At 31.5% G+C, this 19,112-nt stretch overlaps 1 protein-coding gene across 1 annotated transcript; it reads left to right on the top strand.

Moving 5' to 3' along the window:
- Nucleotides 1-459: 459 nt before the first annotated feature.
- HELRODRAFT_167974 (hypothetical protein) lies at nucleotides 460-17,174 on the top strand (the record flags this gene model as incomplete). The annotated part of the gene is made up of 27 exons (XM_009013681.1): nucleotides 460-553; nucleotides 874-1,115; nucleotides 1,197-1,365; nucleotides 2,473-2,648; nucleotides 5,645-5,792; nucleotides 5,907-6,260; nucleotides 6,465-6,597; nucleotides 6,713-6,804; nucleotides 7,083-7,178; nucleotides 8,076-8,266; nucleotides 8,498-8,560; nucleotides 9,001-9,082; nucleotides 9,583-9,807; nucleotides 9,923-10,078; nucleotides 10,151-10,332; nucleotides 11,293-11,627; nucleotides 12,034-12,152; nucleotides 12,657-12,833; nucleotides 12,960-13,094; nucleotides 13,741-13,848; nucleotides 14,701-14,816; nucleotides 15,214-15,316; nucleotides 15,701-15,780; nucleotides 16,022-16,187; nucleotides 16,388-16,594; nucleotides 16,824-16,988; nucleotides 17,065-17,174. The coding sequence occupies 27 exons, from the start codon at nucleotides 460-462 to the stop codon at nucleotides 17,172-17,174; spliced, it is 4,224 nt and encodes a 1,407-aa protein (XP_009011929.1).
- Nucleotides 17,175-19,112: the final 1,938 nt, after the last annotated feature.

Raw genomic sequence — 19,112 nt, 5'->3', positions numbered from 1 at the left:
ATAAAAGATACATTGAAAACATTTAGAATAATTCTCAAAATCAAAAATCAAATCTTTTTACTTGAATCCAAAAAAAACTTTTAATTTGTTTGTCATTAAATGTCCCAGAGTGCTCAAACAAATTGACGAAACCATTTGGGTTCATTGAAAGCCCAAACTTTCCAAACAGTTATTCATATGGGATAAATTGTACATGGGAAATTGCTGCACCTCAGGGTAGCGTTATAAATGTTCAAATAATTTCTGTCAACTTGCAGAGAGTTTCAAGGAATCCCAGATACAGATGTTCAAGTGCTCTGGAGGTTTGACACTAACTTGTTATCGCAATTATAGCGCTAATTCAAAAACATCTAATTCATTTATCATGGTTCACAGTTCAGAAATGGAGATAATAGTCTGATCTCAAAAATGTGTGCCTATAATACGTCATCCATCACTATCAACTCAACTACAAACAAAATGGTTATCATATTGAAATCACCACCGTATCCGATGGAATGGCATGAGAGGACGTCTTCACCTGCATCTTTCCAGTTGTATTATGAATCTGTCGGTCAGTAAATGATGAACTTTATTAACAGTTTATAATCATTTTATATTGCTTCGGGGTAGGAAAGAATTATTATTTAGTCTTATTGATATATTTTTTTGTTTATATTTTGTGATTGTTTTATTTTAAAATATTTCAAATAGAATAAAACATGAATATTTTTAATGGTATTGTACAGCAGTTCGATGATATGTTTGGAATTTTGCATAATTATACTTTGAGCAGGTTTCAACTTTATTTTAATTTATAGGCCTAACACATCCTAATAATAAATTTAATGAAACTTATAAATTGACGACGATTAATGTTACATGTGAATGCAGGTTCACATCAAACATCTGAAATGCGAGTTCAGTATTTGTTTAACATTATTTTCAATTTAGGCTGCATCGGCTTTTACCAAAGTGAAACAGGGAATCTATCAACTCCTTCTTACCCCGTGTATTACAAAAATAATTTGGACTGTCAGTGGTTCATATCTGTAACAAATGGAAAGAGGATCTTATTAACGATAATTGATATTCATATGGAACAGGAAGGGGAATGTAAATACGATTATTTGCAGGTATGTCTAGTTTATATTTTTCTCAAATAAGCTCAATTTCACCATTTAACAACAATTATATGTTTATCAAATTATATTCAGATTTTGAACGGAGGAGAGTTAGATGGGCCAGAAATAGCCAATCTCTGCCACATTCAAAATACAAGTCAAGCAATTACCAGCAGTGGTAACAGCCTGGTCGTCAGGTTCAAATCAGACGAATCAAATTCTGGTAAAGGTTTTTATGCTAACTGGTCAACTGTAGATGAAGGTTTGTTTCATTTGTAACGTGCTTAGTACGAACAGACAAAACGTTTTTAACGTAATATTGCAACCTCCTTCATTGCTCATGTAATTAGAAAAATAAACAATATTTGCATTTCGAGGTAGTTGCTCATACAATTTAGCGACTCTTGCTTGTTGGAGTATGGAGATGAAACATTTTTTGCAAAATGTTTGCATATTATTTGATATGAATGTTTCATTACAGATTATTGACTTTTTGGTCAATTTTCATCAGTCAACTATTTAAAATAGTTTTTTATGGAGAGTGCGTTAAATAATAAATATTGTCTCTAATTGCAAAATTATTTCTGTCAAGTAAAAGAAAATAATGAAGGTATTGATATTTCTTGGAAACAAAAAGCATCAATAATAGCATTAATGATTCAATTGTATCTCGTCAAAAACAGCACCCAGTCGGATGAAGAGATGTTAGCATCTAGCATGGCCTACGAATGTTGCTTTGAAAACTTAAGAGAGTTCAATTGATGGTTGTTGATAAGCTAGAAAAGATAAACTATTCAATACTGAAAGACTACAGCATAAGAAACCTCAGTTGACAACAATTGTCTTGCTGCTGTAAAGTTAGAGATATGCGAAAATGAACAGTTAAGCAAATTAGAATGAGTGGAAGAAAATTTACTGGTTTAGATTATTCGAGTGTTCTCTACGTTAAACAAAGCTGTTATGTAGATGATGCCTTGACAAATCAGTTACACGTGTTGGAAAATGGAAAGGATGAACCGTTGGAAAGGTGAAGCGGTTCCTTGGCGAGTTATCCTTCTTGTTTAGAATATGTTAAGAGGAAAGATGGCTTTTATGACGATTGATAATGTAGAGTAGATTTTAATTAATCTTTTTCTTTTCATCAATGAAGTTTAATTTTCTGCTGCTTATAGGATATCCAACGATCAATGAATGTTAAGTATTGTGATCGTTAAGTAAAACTTTCTTTCTAATTTTTATAAATATAATTACGTAGTGTTTAGTAAGTATTTCTTTTTAATTAATTCAGCGTTTATTTACATATGCGCATATTCTTCCCTTCACTCAAAAATTCTCTCTGTATGACTAACCTTGTTTTGTATTTTGAAAGGATGTGGAGGCGATTTCAGCGCCAAAAAGGCCGATTTAGGCACGATTGATTTGACTAATCAACGTAACATTGAATGTCTCTGGTCGATCTCTGTAAGCAAAGGTTCGCTGGTTAACCTGACTTTCAATGATGTTGACCTCGGTCCGCGATTGTCTTGCAGTCAAAATAATTTGAAGGTTGAAAATTAGTTAACTTTTGTTGTTTCTTTATTTTAATGTTATGAAATTATCACTTAACTCGCACAGTGAATGTTGGAAGTTATTGAAGGAGAACATTTTCATTTATTTATATTCGTTGATCACTTCTTTCGAATCCGTGTTTCATTTTTTTATTTCATTCTTTATTGGATAATTAATTTGCAATGTGTTATTTTTTATATTGTTATACTTTGTAAATTTGTTAAATTTCAGTTGCTTTCTAGTTAAATAACAGAAATAAAATCTATAAAAATCTGAACATGAGGTTTTTCTCAAATTTTCGTAACTTAATATTCTTTTTTGGACATTTTTACTTATAATCTTTTCCTACTGTTTAAACTACTCCTACCTCTTAAATTTTTTAAATTTCTTTTACTACTGTCAATTACAAGTTCGTAAGCTATAGAACGCACTTCAAGAAGCAGTGCTGATTGCTATTTGATTCGTGAATAGGCACCAAATCCTCCATAACCCATTTATCGATCTTGTTATCAAAACAATCGCCCATTTTATCAATCAATCAGTCAATCGTTCAACCACCAACAAACAATAACTAACTAACTTACATTTACCAACTGACTGGACTGACCAACTAACAAACTTATTATTATTATTATTTTTGTTGTTATTATAATTACTATTTAAATTATTTTTATTGAATTATTATATAAATTGAAATTATCTCCATGTCCATTCGAGGTCAGTCACAGTCTCATCTATCAATTCTGGACTACCGTCACATCACATCCCACATGAGCAACGTGATTAAATTTATATACACTGACTATTCAATAACAGTTTCCAACTAACACCGCCAATTCTAGTCAATCGTGAAGTGCTCCAAGGAGATCTCGTGTCCCCATTGCTCTTCAACCTTTGCTTCAACCCCCTAATGAAAGTTGTTGAGAAAACGGAATTCCAACAAGTGGATACATATGGAGGTCAACAGTTAATTTGAAAACAAGAGCATGATTACAATTTGTAGACGACGCGGCGATTATTGCAACAGTACAGAAAGCGCTCAAAAATTAATCGATTTAAATCAGTCATGGTGCAAGTGTTCTTCATTCGGCATGAGAAAACGAAACGGTGTTTACTAACAGTTTTTTTCGGTGCTGTCTATTGACGGCAAACACTTTCCTCAAGTTGACATTGGAGGCCACTTTGTATATCTCGGTAAGTTATACGTCTTCAAAGGAAAATGATCAACTTATTGAAAAAAGTAGCAACTGTTACTGAACTGAAAACAACTGGACACCTTAAATTAAGGATACTTATTACTTAGATATTACTTGCCATCATTGTTTGAGTTTCGCGCCTACGACTTTTCGCTGACCTGGATTGAAATGAACTTGAACTCCTTGGTCACCGAAGCAGTTAGAACATGGCTGTTGTTGCCAATCACAGTTGTCTATCAGAAAGCCCCTATATGTTAAGTGGCTTAAATGTTAGATCACTCAAAAATTTTGCCGAATCTTTAAGAGTGAAACTTCGAAATTACCCGAAGTTAAACGGCAATGAAGAATTAAAATGTTTATGGAGTGAGTCGTACAGTAGCTGCATAAAGATTGACAACTTGTTTCCAGATACTAAAGATATTAAGCATACTCTCAGAATGCTAACGACTTTGCAAAAGAAAACAGAACTAGAACATTGGTTGTCGCTCCGCTGCCAAGGAACAATTTTGAAATCGAATAAAGATCACATTGCCGCGAGCCGAATTGCTCATTGGCCGAAGTTCACTGCAAGCCTTTCAGAGGTTCTTTTCAAATTCGTCAGGAAAAACATCATTCAACAGCTTCCTACGAACACGAATCTATATGGATGGGGAAAATTGTCAACAGTTCTTTGTCCGCTTTGCAATGGTCGGCAAACCATCAAACATGTTCTGTCCAACAGCAACTCAGTGTCAGCCCTGAGTAGATACACTACACGCCACAATAAAATTTTGAAGATAATTGTAGACAAATTAAAGTCATGCACGGGACCAGAAGTTTCAATAATCGCTGACATGGACTGATTTTCGCCCAATGTCGTGCATCGAACTTACTTAACTCAAATCAATGTAAACTGTCTAAATATTCTAATTTGCATAACAATTTACTTGACGATTTTAATCATTTTAAAATAACAATAAACACTTTCAAAATTTGTCTGATCAATTTTATAATTACCTTATTTACTCGACAATATCGTCATCATATGTGATAGAAACATTAACTGAAAGAATCATTTCGAGATTATCTGTACACATTCTGTATAGTATGACGAGCTTCGCAAAATATTTTATAATAAGTTCTATTTTATTCTATTAAATTTTAATTATCATTGACAATAAATTTTTCTTTTTTATGTGTGTTTTATGCTGAAAATAAAAGAACGTTCTCTTATTCTTGTTATTATTACTACCATTTTAATTATTATTATTCAAATTGTTATTATTGTTGTGCAAAAATAGAATACGTTTTGAAATTTCAAAAAACTTATATGCACAGCTGTTATTTACATCTAATTTTAAATTAGAAATTATTAATAGGTTAAAAATAGGCCATTCAAAATACACTCATTCTTGGATAATCAACATAACAAATCCACCAGCATGCAACTTTTGTGATGAAAAACTTTCTGAACAACACTTGGTGGAATGCAAAAACCATGATGATATTCGGAAACGATATCAGATCCCCTCAGATATTGAAAAAATTTTCAAGAGAGAAAACATCAATAATCTAATAACATACTATCTTCAGGAGATAAAAATACTCGACAGAATATAGAAATATTTGAAAAAAACTCAAAAGAACCCTAAGACAATTTTGTTTCAAAAGAAAAAAGGGCGTAAAGATAGCCAGTAGCGCTGAAACGCCGTTAAACTGCATTAATAATAATAATAATAATAATAATAATAAATTAGAAATTTTAAATTGAAAGTAATAAATTTTGAAAATTCATCGTTGAATTTTAAAATTGTTTAGATATCCACAACAAGTGACTTTTCTCAATCGACAGTGACATTATGTTCGATCGTTTCGAAAGAATCAAGGTTATTTGAATCAGATCGAATATGGATGAAACTAAAATACCGACAAGGAGGAAGAATATTCAAAGTTTCATACGAAACTGGTTTGCAGATTTTGTACAATTTAAATTAAAATTTTGAATCATTTTCACACACACTGTTTTTGATTGTTTGATGGTAACATAATTTAAATATACATGCACATATTTATTTGTAAGGTTGTGGTGGAACCGTGAACGTTGATGAGCCAGGTGAGCTGGCATCTCCAGGCTGGCCAAATACTTACGACTCCAACCTCAACTGCAGGTGGATCCTCAAGTCCAGTTTTCTCGACGCCAAAATATCAATAGTTTTCACTCACGTCGATTTGGAAAATGAACCCTGTGTTCATGACTTTATTAGAGTTCACAACAGCTGGCAACGATGGAATGAATCACTACTTCAGCAAATATGTGGAGTTAACTTGCCTCCTATGATAACTTCTGATAGCAATGTTTTGGCTGTTACTTTTGTGACTGATGCTAGTTCTGAGGGCAGAGGGTTCACTTTGAACTATTTTTCTTCTTTGTCAGGTTTTATTACTTTGATTAATTCAGTTTAAAGTAAATTAAAATCGGTAGTCGTTAAATTTATTAAAACGTTCTTAAACTACTTTTCTAATATTTTCCTGTATTTAAATTCTATTCATAAGCTTAACTATGGTAGATATGGTAACTATCAAAAATATTATGCCATAAAGTTTCATAATTAGCGCCTGTTTTCATTTCAACCGCCAGCTTGTGGCGGCAACCTCACCTCACATCGAGGATTCGTCAATAGCCCCCAGTACCCGAGTAATTATCCGACTAAAGCAGAATGTGTGTGGTATATTACAGCTTTAGATGAAAGTTTGATAGAGTTGTCCTTCAAGTGAGCATTTCATCATTTCTATCCTGATATAATCGTTCAATTTTTTATTATTTCGCTAATTTTGGTGATAATGTTCAGAGTAGTATAATGGTACGTTAACGTTTATTAAATGCAGTGATCTTCAGTTGGATGTGGTTGATGAAAAGTGCTCAGGAGACAGAATAGAAGTGGTTGCCGACGGCCTACCGACGATACTTTGCAGACCAGGTGACAAACACTTCGACTCCAACTCTGTTCAGATTTTTACTTAATCTTATAAACGTACTTAATGTTTAAGCATACAACACAAAGCATGTAACATAAATTTACTTGAATGTCACAAATGCCTTGTTCGGTGGGTAGACTTGAAATTGCAACAAAAGAATGTTTTGAATCTACTGAAAACCAATCATTTTAGAGCATGGTTACATTGGACATTGCACCATTGTTATTTGTTTAATAATAATTTTGCAACTGGTGATTGAAACGACCATATTACATTGCAGATTCCTTGCCGATCACCAGCCATAAAAGTATGACCATTCGATTTTTAAGCAACAGCAACAGGACTGCTAAAGGATTTTCTGCTCAATATAAATTCAGTAAGATATATATATATATTATTTATTATTTAGAAAAATCAAACTCTGGCACGTGCAATGGTTATTAAATTATGCAATCAATGAATGGGACAGGACAATAAAAGAATTAAAATCATCATTATTGAACAAATTGAACTGAAATAGAAAATAAAAATAATAGAAACTGCATAGGGCAGGCGTGCCTCTAAGAACATGTGGAATAAGTAACAAACTAAATTGACTCAGAAAAGACAATAAATAATCGAAAAATAAATAAATTGATCATATATTTGTTATACTTAATATTTGTAGAAATGGTGAATAAAATAACAAAGTATTAAAAATAGATGGGAAGTAGATAAATAAACGATTGTTTCAATTGATATGTTTAGTAACAACAAATAAAAAAAATGAATAAATGAATAAACGAAATAAAAAAAAATAAAAAATTAAAGTTGTTTATTAATATAGGTAATGCTTAAACTATTTAAATATTAATGATTGATGATTAGCTTCAGGTGTCTAGGAATGAATGTTTTACCTTGGTGTACAAATTAATGGTAATTGATGAGCTTTTGATTGAAGGCGTATTTGATGATTTCATTAGGTGAGTGAAGTGGAGGAGTGTTGAGGCCTTTATGAGGAAAGTGTTTTTTTAATAAACATTCTTAAGTTGATCTGAAAATTTGACAATTTTATGTCCAGTGGAATGTATCATGAGCAAAGCTATTCATACGCCTTTTCTGTAAACAAAATTTTTAGCTACTTTTCAGTTTATTCACGGTTTGCGATTTTAAATCCAAAAATTAGTTTTATGAGCCTATAAATTTTTAACGATCGAAACGTTATTTTAATTGGAAGATTGTTTGTTACCATCCGTGAACTTTTAATTTAACCTGCCTAATAAACATTACACAGTTCATGGAGGAGATGTAAGACAATACAGTGGAAAAATATTCTCTCCCAATTATCCTCTTCTTTATTTCACCTATATGGATGTTGTGTGGAAGATATATGCTCCTCCTTTATTCTACATACATATATGGTTCAGTAGTTTTGAGTTGGAGGCTCGTGATAATTATAATGATCAATGCTACGATTACCTACAAGTTGGTATTTTTGATTCGATGCTACTTTTTCTCGTTTTGATCTATTTATTGGATCATGATTTTTATGATTTGATTCAATGTTTTTTTTTATATATTTACATGATAGTCTTTTAAAGTTTTCAGTTTTCCGGAATGCATATCTAAATTTACATTGCTTACCAATGTAATTAAAAATATTTAAGAAAGTGGTTTATTATTTTTTTAAAATTAAATATTAATTAAAATTGAAAGTTAAACGATGGTCCGAAGGCTTGTGCTACGACTCCACCTGAATTCACCAACGACACAAATGAGGTGGATGTAATTCTTGTTCACTGTTGACATATTATTATATGTTGATTATCAATTGACTTTTTTTACCCAAATGATGGATTATTTAAAGGTTTTCTGTAATATGTGCTGTTGAAATCTGGGAGTCTGAGTCTGGTGAAAAATATTCGACTCCGATATATATAATTTTATTATAAACAAATAAAAATTACTACTTCTAATGAAACGAAAACTAATTCAGCCGAGCAAATTTCAAAAACTGAAATTCTTAACTTCATAAAATAAATCATCAGACCTTGTTCGAATAGTTTTAAATGAAAATGACATTCAAATAACATCCGGTGGTGATAACCTTCCGATAAAAAATGAGAACCGATGAGCCATTAAAATTATATATCATTATAGATATTAACTTTTTGATGAGTAATTTTAAAAATACCAATAACCCTCTTTATACTTGCTAGGTCACTGTTCGTTTTTTCAGTGATCGATCCAATGTGTATAAAGGATTTGTACTGAATTACAAAAGAGAATATGCGTCACCTGGTACACAATTTTTTTTACCATTTTTAAATTTTTTTTGCATTTCAATAAAGCACTTTTACAATGCATTTCAACTGGAGATAATATTATTATAATGACATGTTTACTTTAGGATACCTGAGATAATTTATTATTTAATGATGCCTGAGAACTTTTCAAAGATATCCGAGATACCTGAGACAGCTTTTTAAAGATACATGAAATATCTCCTCAAAGACACCTGATGTAGCTTGTTAAAATAACTGAAATAAAAATGCTTGTTATAAATAAATTAGATTAAGTTACCAATGAAATCATTCAATAAGATTGTGTTTGTAAACCTTCGTATATTCTGCAGTGAAACTCTAAATAAAATATACTGATGAAAATGAAAGAGACTAAACAACAGTAATAAAAATAATTATTTAGACTGGTAATAAATTTAACATTATTAGCTTTTTTAAATTTTCTTTTTAGTTTTACAATTTGCGAAAACAACTCTTAAAAATACTTTGCTTGAACAGATAAAATTCAAATTGGGCAATATAACAATGATTCACTTTGCGAACGATCGGTGCTAATTGAATCGTTCAAAGAGTCCATTACAATAACCTCTCCAAATTATCCGAATCCCTACAATAAAAATTCATTGTGCATTTGGACAATCGTCTCAAAAGTTGGATTTATTCGCTTGAATTTTGACTACATCAATGTTGAACTCAACAAAGATCTCATTCAAATTTATTCAGGTTTTTGTATTTATTTTATTTGAAAAAAATATTACCTTTACTTTAAGTTTGAATGTTATTTAAAAAATGTTTATATTACAAAAATGCATCCATTAAAAATTGGTCATTCCATCAGTTAAGAGAACAGGTAAGGAGCTGGTTATGTCCATGTGCAGTTCGAGAGATTGCTTGAAAAGAAAGCAAGTGTACGTCAGCAGCGACAAGGCAGAAATACGATTTCAAACTGATAATGACATTGAGTTAGATGGATTCTACATGACCGCTTCTGCGAGTTAGCTCCAACTCTGTTAAAATTATTTATTTTATATAACTTGATGTTATTTTTGACACAATTGTTGAACAGCGTGTGGTGGTCTGTATAGTAGAGAGAGGGACACTATCATTCACCCAGCCGACGATCAGGTCCAATCGGATGAATGCTTATGGTACATCTCCGTTCCTCAAACAAGTGGCCTTAATTTACAATTTCATTATTTCAACGTTGGAGCCAAAATGACCAACTGTAGTTCATCCAGTCGACTTGAGGTTTTTTTTGTCTTAATATTTTTTTATATTTAATAATTTTTAAATTCATATTTGGTAACTTTGAGCTTTTTTCTCTTTGATTGAAAAAACCTTTTGTCCTGCAAAATTTTGATTTTACTATTAAAATCAATTGAAATTACTATTTTATCATAAATCATCGGACTTGTCTGTTTGGTATTCTAGTCTGTTTCGAAATCATTAATTTATGGTTGTTTAGTAACCGCAAGTTCACAACTGTTTTACATTGCAAATCAAGTGAACTTTATATTTTTATTATTTTTCAAGTAATTTTGAATTTTGAGCACCTGCATTCTCTTCTAGATTTATTATTATTGATTTTGATTCAAACTACACCATATCAAAGAAATTTACATTTCACTTACTTGGTTTTAATAGTGTCAAATTACATATGGCCAATATGTCACCCACGGTCTGTTACTGACCCGTACTATCTTGCATCAGCGCAAACACTTTTTTCTAGGCTTGTTCTGTTACTATTTGTTTTCTTGCCAACTCCACAAGTCATTACTTTATATTCTTATTACAAGAATTTATTTCAATTTTTGTTTTTTAATTTTTTGTTCAAAGTTTTTCAAAATTAAAAAGATTCTTTTCTTGTTAATTTTTATATCAATTATTTCAAATAATTGGCTGAATCGTCATGGAATTTTAGAAATGTGCATATATTTGATTGATTGATTGATTGGTTGATTGATAGATTTCAAATAACTTTCCATCGAAACGTTAAATGAAACTATTGTTTGATTGTTTGTTTTCTTTTGCTGTCTGTTCGTTCGTTCGTTTGTTCGTTCGTTCGTTCGTTCGATTATTTGTTTGTGGTTGTTAGTTATGAAACAATTTTTCAGAGTTATTTTCATTCAGTTTGAAATTACTTTTGCTTTTTAATTGATACCTGTAGTTATCCATTTTATGTAATTTAAGTTGTAAATATGATCTCAGATTTACAGAGAGTTGGATGTTCATTACACCGTACCCGACATGTTCTGTGGAGACAATGCCATTGTCAGCTATTTGGGAACGAATCAATTAGTTATTAGACTGGTTCAGATCAACGGTAACATCACAGAATCAAAATTCAAATTGACTTATCATCCCATGTCATTAGCATGTGGACGACATGAGACCATTTATCCTGAAAACCCGACTTATAATATTGCCTGGTCTAGTTTGAATCAACCTGATAGCACGCTGGATTGCATTTGGGTTTTAACGTCAAAGAATTTTTCTACAATTGTCTTGAATTTCAATTCAGAATTTCACGTTCCGAGTTCTTCGTTAGTGTTATATTTTGAAGCTTTTTATCAGTTAATTATGTAATTAATTAATTGATTCATAAATTTATTTCTATTCTTAAAGTATTAGTTATCAACAATTATTCAACCGATAATTTTTTGAAAATCATTCAATGCATGAATTTGAACGTCTTGGATGTTTTCTAGTTTACCTGTTCCCTGCTGTGAAATGCAAAAAAACATGTAGCCCAATCAATGATAATAAATTTGTTTTAATGTTCGTTTGCATGATACTCGTTCGCACGTTTCATATTGATCTCTTTAGAGGAATACACTTGAAGCATCCGTTTCTATATTAATGCACTTATTTTAATTGGATTTTTTTCTCCTGCTAAGACAAACTAACTGTTTTACATTTATAACTAGAAAATTGTTGTTTTATTGATAGCAACAGCACGTGTGACACGGATTTCATTGAGGTAAGGGATGGTCCTTCAGAGTCCTCGACAGTTCTCATCAAGTCATGTGGAGATTCAATTCCGCCACCACTTGTGACCACTGAAAACAGTTTGTACGTACATGTTTATAAGAGCTCTCTCGGCAAGTTGTTTACTGTCAATTGCACAGCTTCACTAAGTTTGTTTGAAACTTCACGTTCAAATATTTAGTTTTGTTTGTTAAAAATTCTCACCACACATTTTTTTAACATTTTTGTTCTAAGATTATAATTTAGTTAAGGTTAAAGTGAAGAAAATTGATTACATGTATAAAAATTAAAATTAGTTTTGTGATCGTCTGACGATTTTTTTGTTTTTTGGAATTTTTCAAAAATGTCAAACTTCATTCAATAAAATTATCAAGAAAAAGACGTGGAATGTTAAAAAATAATAGCAATAAATACTTTTGCCTTTTACGTTGTCAGTAAAAACTGTGTTATCTTAACTTCACAAAATATTTTAATTATTGAGCTATATATTTCAATTTTTTTTATTATTTTTAGTCATTTGTGGTGGAATTTTTTAGTGAAGGAACTTCCACGATGTGAACGTGATAAATTTATGAATGAACCAGGTCCCTGCGGAAGTGTTTTCAGAGATAATTTTCACGCCATCAGCTCTCCGAATTATTTGAACGTTTCTTGCCAGTGGAAGATTATTTTGTCTGAGGATAGATTCATTAAAATTTCAGCTGAATTTGTCAACAATTCTTACGATGAACGAGTTATTCTGAAGGAAGGTGCAGCAAATGGTAAGCTTTAACAGTAGCCGCTAACGTTATTATTTTTTTTATTGCATTTGAATTTTTCAAAAATTTTGTTTAGTTTTTGTTTTTTTTCACACAATTTTAATGAGTAAATGTTTTAATGGCTCTTAGGTAGTATTTTTGGAGAATACCATGAGGGGAAGAATGACGTTTTCGTGTCATCGTCTAATGTTGTTTTTGTCCAGTTCACCTCACATTCTAACGTTACGTCTAACTTTAAATTGTTATATAGTTCCGAAAAACAAAGTTAGTTTTGTTAGTTTTTTTATAATATTTTTTAATTACTTGTTTTTTTTGCTGAATTTTATTATTTGTGACAACGCAACAGTCTGGTATAAGGAACATTCATCTTGCTCTTCAAGTTTCATATTGTTTTTTAAACTTTTTAAATTCTACTATCTGTTCACATTTCTAAACTGTTTAAAAAGCTTGTGTTACTATTACATCGCATCTTATCTTTCTCATCTTGCATTTTTCTGAATATCTCCACAGCCATATCAAAATTTGAAAGTCGCCGATTTTTGCGTGCGGCTCCATAGGTTTGGAATGGCCTTTTGCTTGGACTTAGAAACAGCAAAATTTAATTCAAAACTTTGGCAGAGGCAGTGGGCTCTGAGGGCCCCTGAAGCGAATCAATAAATCGCAAATATTTATTATTTTTATTATCATTAATATTTATTATTAATTTTCAAATTTTTTTTTATTGCAACTTAAATAATTTAATTATTGCCAAACATTTTAAAATTATATATTTTTGTAGCTGAATTTTCTGTTGATTGAAACTTTTTTTGTTTTTTAAATAGCTCCTGGCTTTCATAAAATTTAATTTTTTAATTTTGTTTTTCTTATTTTTAACATTATTTCATCTGATTGACTTTTGCTTAATCACCAGGTTGTGGTGGTACACTGGAAATGGAGAAGGGCGTGTTTACCTCGCCTGGCTACCCCCAGGGGACCAATAGGGCGGTGATGTGCAAGTGGCAAATTATTGCTCCTGAAGGTTCGTCTCTTTTAAAAACCAGTCCATTCGTATTAAGCGTTTAATGTAAATTAATTCATATATCATGTTTTTTCACGATAATTTAAATTGGAGCTTTATATTTGTTATTAATAAACCCATGTTTAATATAAATTGAATTTATTGAAATTAAATGCCATTTTCTTTTTACGTTCAACATTTTTCAGGGATAGAAATTTTATTTCATTTTCATTCGTTTCTTTTTATAGTTCTTAAGGTTCACCTATTTTATAACAGTACTGAATAAAATTTTGAGTTAATAAAAGTCCGTTGGCGTAGATAATGATGTTTTGTCAATGAATTTTACTGGGCAAATTTAATCAACAGAAGTAATTTATTAGACAACTAACCCATAAAAAACATTGACTGCAAAAGTCTACCATTAACTTAACATGGTAATAATGAAATAGAAATAGTTACTAAAAAGTTTTATATTTTTTAGATTATTTTTTATTTCTTTGACGTAACGAGTATGGATCTAACTATTGTTTAGTTGACTTTATATACGTAGAAAGTTAGGAAGAATAAACATTTGATATCAAGTTTTTGTCTATAACCTCAATTTAGAAACTTTTCTAGGTATTAAATTTAATGTACATCATTTTCTTTGCCCATGATTGCTTATTTTTAAGCTCCTCTTTGACGTCATATCTGATCAGCACTCTTAATTCCATATCTGATCAGCACTCTTCATTCCCTATCTGATCAGCACTCTTCATTCCACATCTGATCAGCACTCTTAATTCCATATCTGATCAGCACTCTTCATTCCACATCTGATCAGCACTCTTCATTCCATATCTGATCAGCACTCTTCAGTCCATATCTGATCAGCACTCTTCATTCCACATCTGATCAGCACTCTTCATTCCACATCTGATCAGCACTCTTCATTCCATACAAAAGATAACTTCAGCTCTGATGCGAACCGGGTGACTTTATATACCAAGGTTCATTAATGTATTAAGGGTATATATGTCAAAAGGCTGAATGGACTCACTCGTTTAATTATAAATATTGCAAAATGTTTTGGAAATGTCATAAATATTTGTAAACCGTTGTAAAATTTCTTGGATAAGTCGTAATTTTTCTCGTAAAACCTGTAATTAAATTTTATCATTATAGTGAGTTAGAGAGTCTACCGGTAGAAGAAGAACCAGATGAAGTGAGAATATCACGAAGAAGCCTAACATTACTTTTTTTACGTTTATATTGAAGTTTTTGAAATAGCTCTTGCGCACAATTTTCTTAAAAATGCCTGACACAGACTAGACAGCGTTTTCAGCAAAAATTTTAATTCAGAACGTTATTAATATTACGTTGCAGGTTAAATGTATTGATAAATAGTCTTACTCAAAAATTTTTGTTGTCAAATATAAGAGTCCTACTGGCTTTGTCGGTTCGCTAAACGACCAAAAAGAAAAATGTAAGCTGCACTCACAGAATAAAAGTCAGCCAAGGTTTTTTTGAAGCCATTAAATAAAAAGCCCCATTGTGACCAATAAAAAAAATGACATATACATTTTCATTGATAAATACGACATACCGTAAGCCAACTTTATTCTTGCATGTTTTTAAATATCCACAGTCAAATTAGATTTAACAAACGCAAGTAACGAAATTTCCATTACAGAAATTTTTCTTTTACTTACAAAGCTTAAAGATGTTATCAGCAAATGGGATTGTTAAATAATTTTTCTTTATTTTAACAGGCTATGTTTGTTGATGCTATTACAATTTGAAATGAATTAAGTATGTTTGATGAACATAGTATGATGAATAACATGAATGTTACTAAAATAATTATTAAGATATTTTCAAATAAATCATTTAGGCAAGTCCATTCTCCTGAACATAACTGATTTTCATTTGACACCATTGTTGTATTCTATGGGTTTTGATCAATATATGCAAGTTAGTCATCTTTTATTGAATATTCCGGTTTTGTTTGGAAGATTATTTGTAGAAATATAAAAATGCTGTTCGATTATGTTTAGACAATTCAAATTCATAAAGTCTGTGGTAAATATTAGCCTGTTGAATTCGCTTCTTAGTTGCATTGTTTAATTTTTAGATTCAGCTGAAATGTTTCAAAATTTTCCGACTATCTAAAAAATTAATAAATGTGTTATAAAATTGGAAAAATGTTTTTCAGGTTTTCAACGGTCTTTATGCTGACTCGCCAATTTTTTACAGAGGTCACTTTTTGGATAATAACATTTTCAGATCATCCTCTAACACAATGACAGTAGTTTTTAAATCTGTGTTTAAAATTAGTGGTAGAGGATTCAAGGCGTTTTACACAACATACGATGACAGCGGTTAGCTTTGTTTTATTTCAAACCTTGCAAGCATTTTGAAAGTTTATCATGACCAACTTAATTTTGTTGTATGTCTTAATTTAAATTTTTCTAACACCTCGCTAATGTTAGCTTATTATTTTTTTTAAATTACCTTAGACATGCTTGTAAAATAGAACATCACTAAAAATTAAGGGGTCTTTATTTTTTTACTTTTACAGTTTGTCATCTTGGCCACAATAAAGTTTTGGGCAACATAGTGACCAGGAGATTAGATGGATCTCTCGGTTACGAAAAACAAACAGAGTGTTCATGGATTATTTACAACAGCATTGATAGTTCAAATTCTTCAATGACGTTCCAATTTAACACGCTGTCTATTGAGAGAGATGGCGAGTGCACAATGGATTATGTACAATTTCACGAAGGTTGGTTGGTCATTCATCAAGTCTGCTATTTTTGAGCAGGTCCACTCAGTTTTACTGCAATAGTAGTAAAATCGGCTCGTATTCCGATAGCAATAAAAATAAACAATCGTTTGCTATTTTTTTATAATAAGATATGTCAAACATGTTTTATATCTCTCTCTGTATAGAACATCTGCAATCAAGTTCCTATATTTTCCAATCATTTGTGAATTATTTAATTAACGCGCAGGTACAAGGCCGACAGATCTCTCAATTGGTAAGTTTTGTTCGATGGACCAATTAGATAAAGATCTTCCGGCTATATCATCTGCATCTCGATCCGTTCTAATCCGTTTCCATCAAACATTCTACAACAATTTCCAAGTTGGATTGAACATCACTTATCGCTCATATCGTTAGCTTTAAACAAATTTGTGCGACTAAATATAAATAAATTAACATATTTTATGATTAATTAAAATTACGTTTAGCTTGCGGTGGAATAATTACTCGCTCAACAACCATCACAACTCCTCTAACTATGGGCTGGGATTGCTTGTGGCACGTGAAAGCCGACAGGGAAAACGTTATAAAGGTATGATGTCAATTAAGAATTAAAATGCTGATTGAAACAAAAGTTGTAGTGGCTTCATTTTTTTCATGCAAACCTACATGTTGCTACTTTTTGAAGTCGTCTGAAGTAAAATTATCGATTTTATGAATACATATTTCGAGAAAATTGTTTATTTAGATACCTCACTTCTAATTAGTTTAGAATTTAATATGTGTTCTTTATCAGATATATTAATTGAACCTAAACGCCCCGGTTTACGATCGTCTTCTTCTCGCTTTTTCTTAACTCGTGTTAAACACTCTTTTGCCAAATCTGCTTTTGCTTTTTCTGGTCCTTTTCTCTGGAACTCTCTGCCTACTTCTCTAACTATTTCTTCATCGCTTGCGAAGTTCAGAGCGGATCTCAAGACCCATCTGTTTTCAAAATTCATTGAGGAGCGCTGTTGAACATCGCGGAAATAGCGCTTTATAAGCTAATTGATTGATTGATTTAAAAAACACTGTACAAGTTGGATGTTGTCATAAACTGTATTTTTTACACTGTATTAATTATGTAAAAATATTAAAAATAACTGGAAATTATTTTAATGGCAATTAGAAATAATAAAATTATTTTATTATTGAAAGTTGAAATTTTTTTGGTCAGTAACCGTGGCGCATAACGAAGATTTGTAGTTTTTAAAAATTATAATATACTGTATTGTATGGATTCTACCGAATTGTTGGCATTAATCAATTTAAAGTAAGTCTTATCAATTTTCCTTACTAGAATTTTTTGGAAATTGTTCAATTTATTGAAAATTGAATTATTATCCAACTTTATCGTGATAATTTAATAAAACTGTTGCTATCCAAACTCATCATGCAGATAGGCCTTATATCGATTTTTCACAAATCATCTTCAATGCGGCTTTGGTTTATATAGTTTTTTAGACAATGCAAAGTTAGTTACTTGGCAAAGTGAGTTACTTAATTGGTGTCGTGTTCTTCATCTTCTTTGTTGTTATCATTTCCTTGTTCTTATTTGTTATTAGAACAAATTGATTTCTTCGCTGTCAAGCAACAACACCGAAGGCTATTCAAAAACGTCAAAGTTATACCTGGCGAATCATGTGTCGCCCAACATAGACTTCTTGTGGCAGACCTGGTTGTCGAACTGTCAAAACATAAGTTTAAACAAATGCCTCAGAGAATTAAAACGTGGAAGCTGAAAAGCAATATTCATCGAGAAAAATTTCAACAGATTGTCGCCGCACAGTTAAACCACCAATTGCAAGCCAGTACAGATTGGAGTACATACAAAACCGTTTTGATGAACGCTGCAACTACAGTTTGTGGGAAAACTGGTACGAAACGTCAGCATGAACGGGACACTTGGTGGTGGAATGACAGTGCACAAAATGCAACAGCTGAAAAGAAAGTTGCATACAAGCAATGGCAAAAATCAAAGTATTTTGATGACCATAAAATTTTCCCTGAGAAGAACAACTATGCAAGACGTCAAGTTGCACTGGCTCGGACAGATCAGTGCAGAGAGTGGCTCACTAAAAGCAAAGGTGAACAAATGGAATCTCTGTATTCTATAGCAAAACAAGCAAAGCCTACGAAAAAAAGACAAGTTGGGTCCTTCAGTATCCAAAAATGACAAAAATGAGATGGTTCTTGAACGAGATGAGATCAAGCTACAGTGGAGAGAATACAACCGTCTGTTAAACGAAACAAATCCTATCAATGTTAACATTGACGCTCCACCCATCGAAAGTCCGATTATAGACATCACTGTAGAGTAGCTTACAGAAGCTCTGAAAGCTATGAAGGATGGAAAGGTAGCAGGGCTCTCTGGACTCACAAATGACATTATCAAAGCATTTGGTACTGCAGGTATCCAAACGTTACTACAACTTTGCCATGAAGTGTGGGAAATTGCTCAATGCCGACGAAATAGAACTATAGCATGACAGTTCCG

This window comes from Helobdella robusta, assembly GCF_000326865.2.
Source record: "Helobdella robusta unplaced genomic scaffold HELROscaffold_12, whole genome shotgun sequence".
Classification (NCBI taxonomy): domain Eukaryota; kingdom Metazoa; phylum Annelida; class Clitellata; order Rhynchobdellida; family Glossiphoniidae; genus Helobdella; species Helobdella robusta.
Note: the sequence above shows the minus strand (reverse complement) of the source record. Positions and strands in the feature narration are given on the sequence as shown.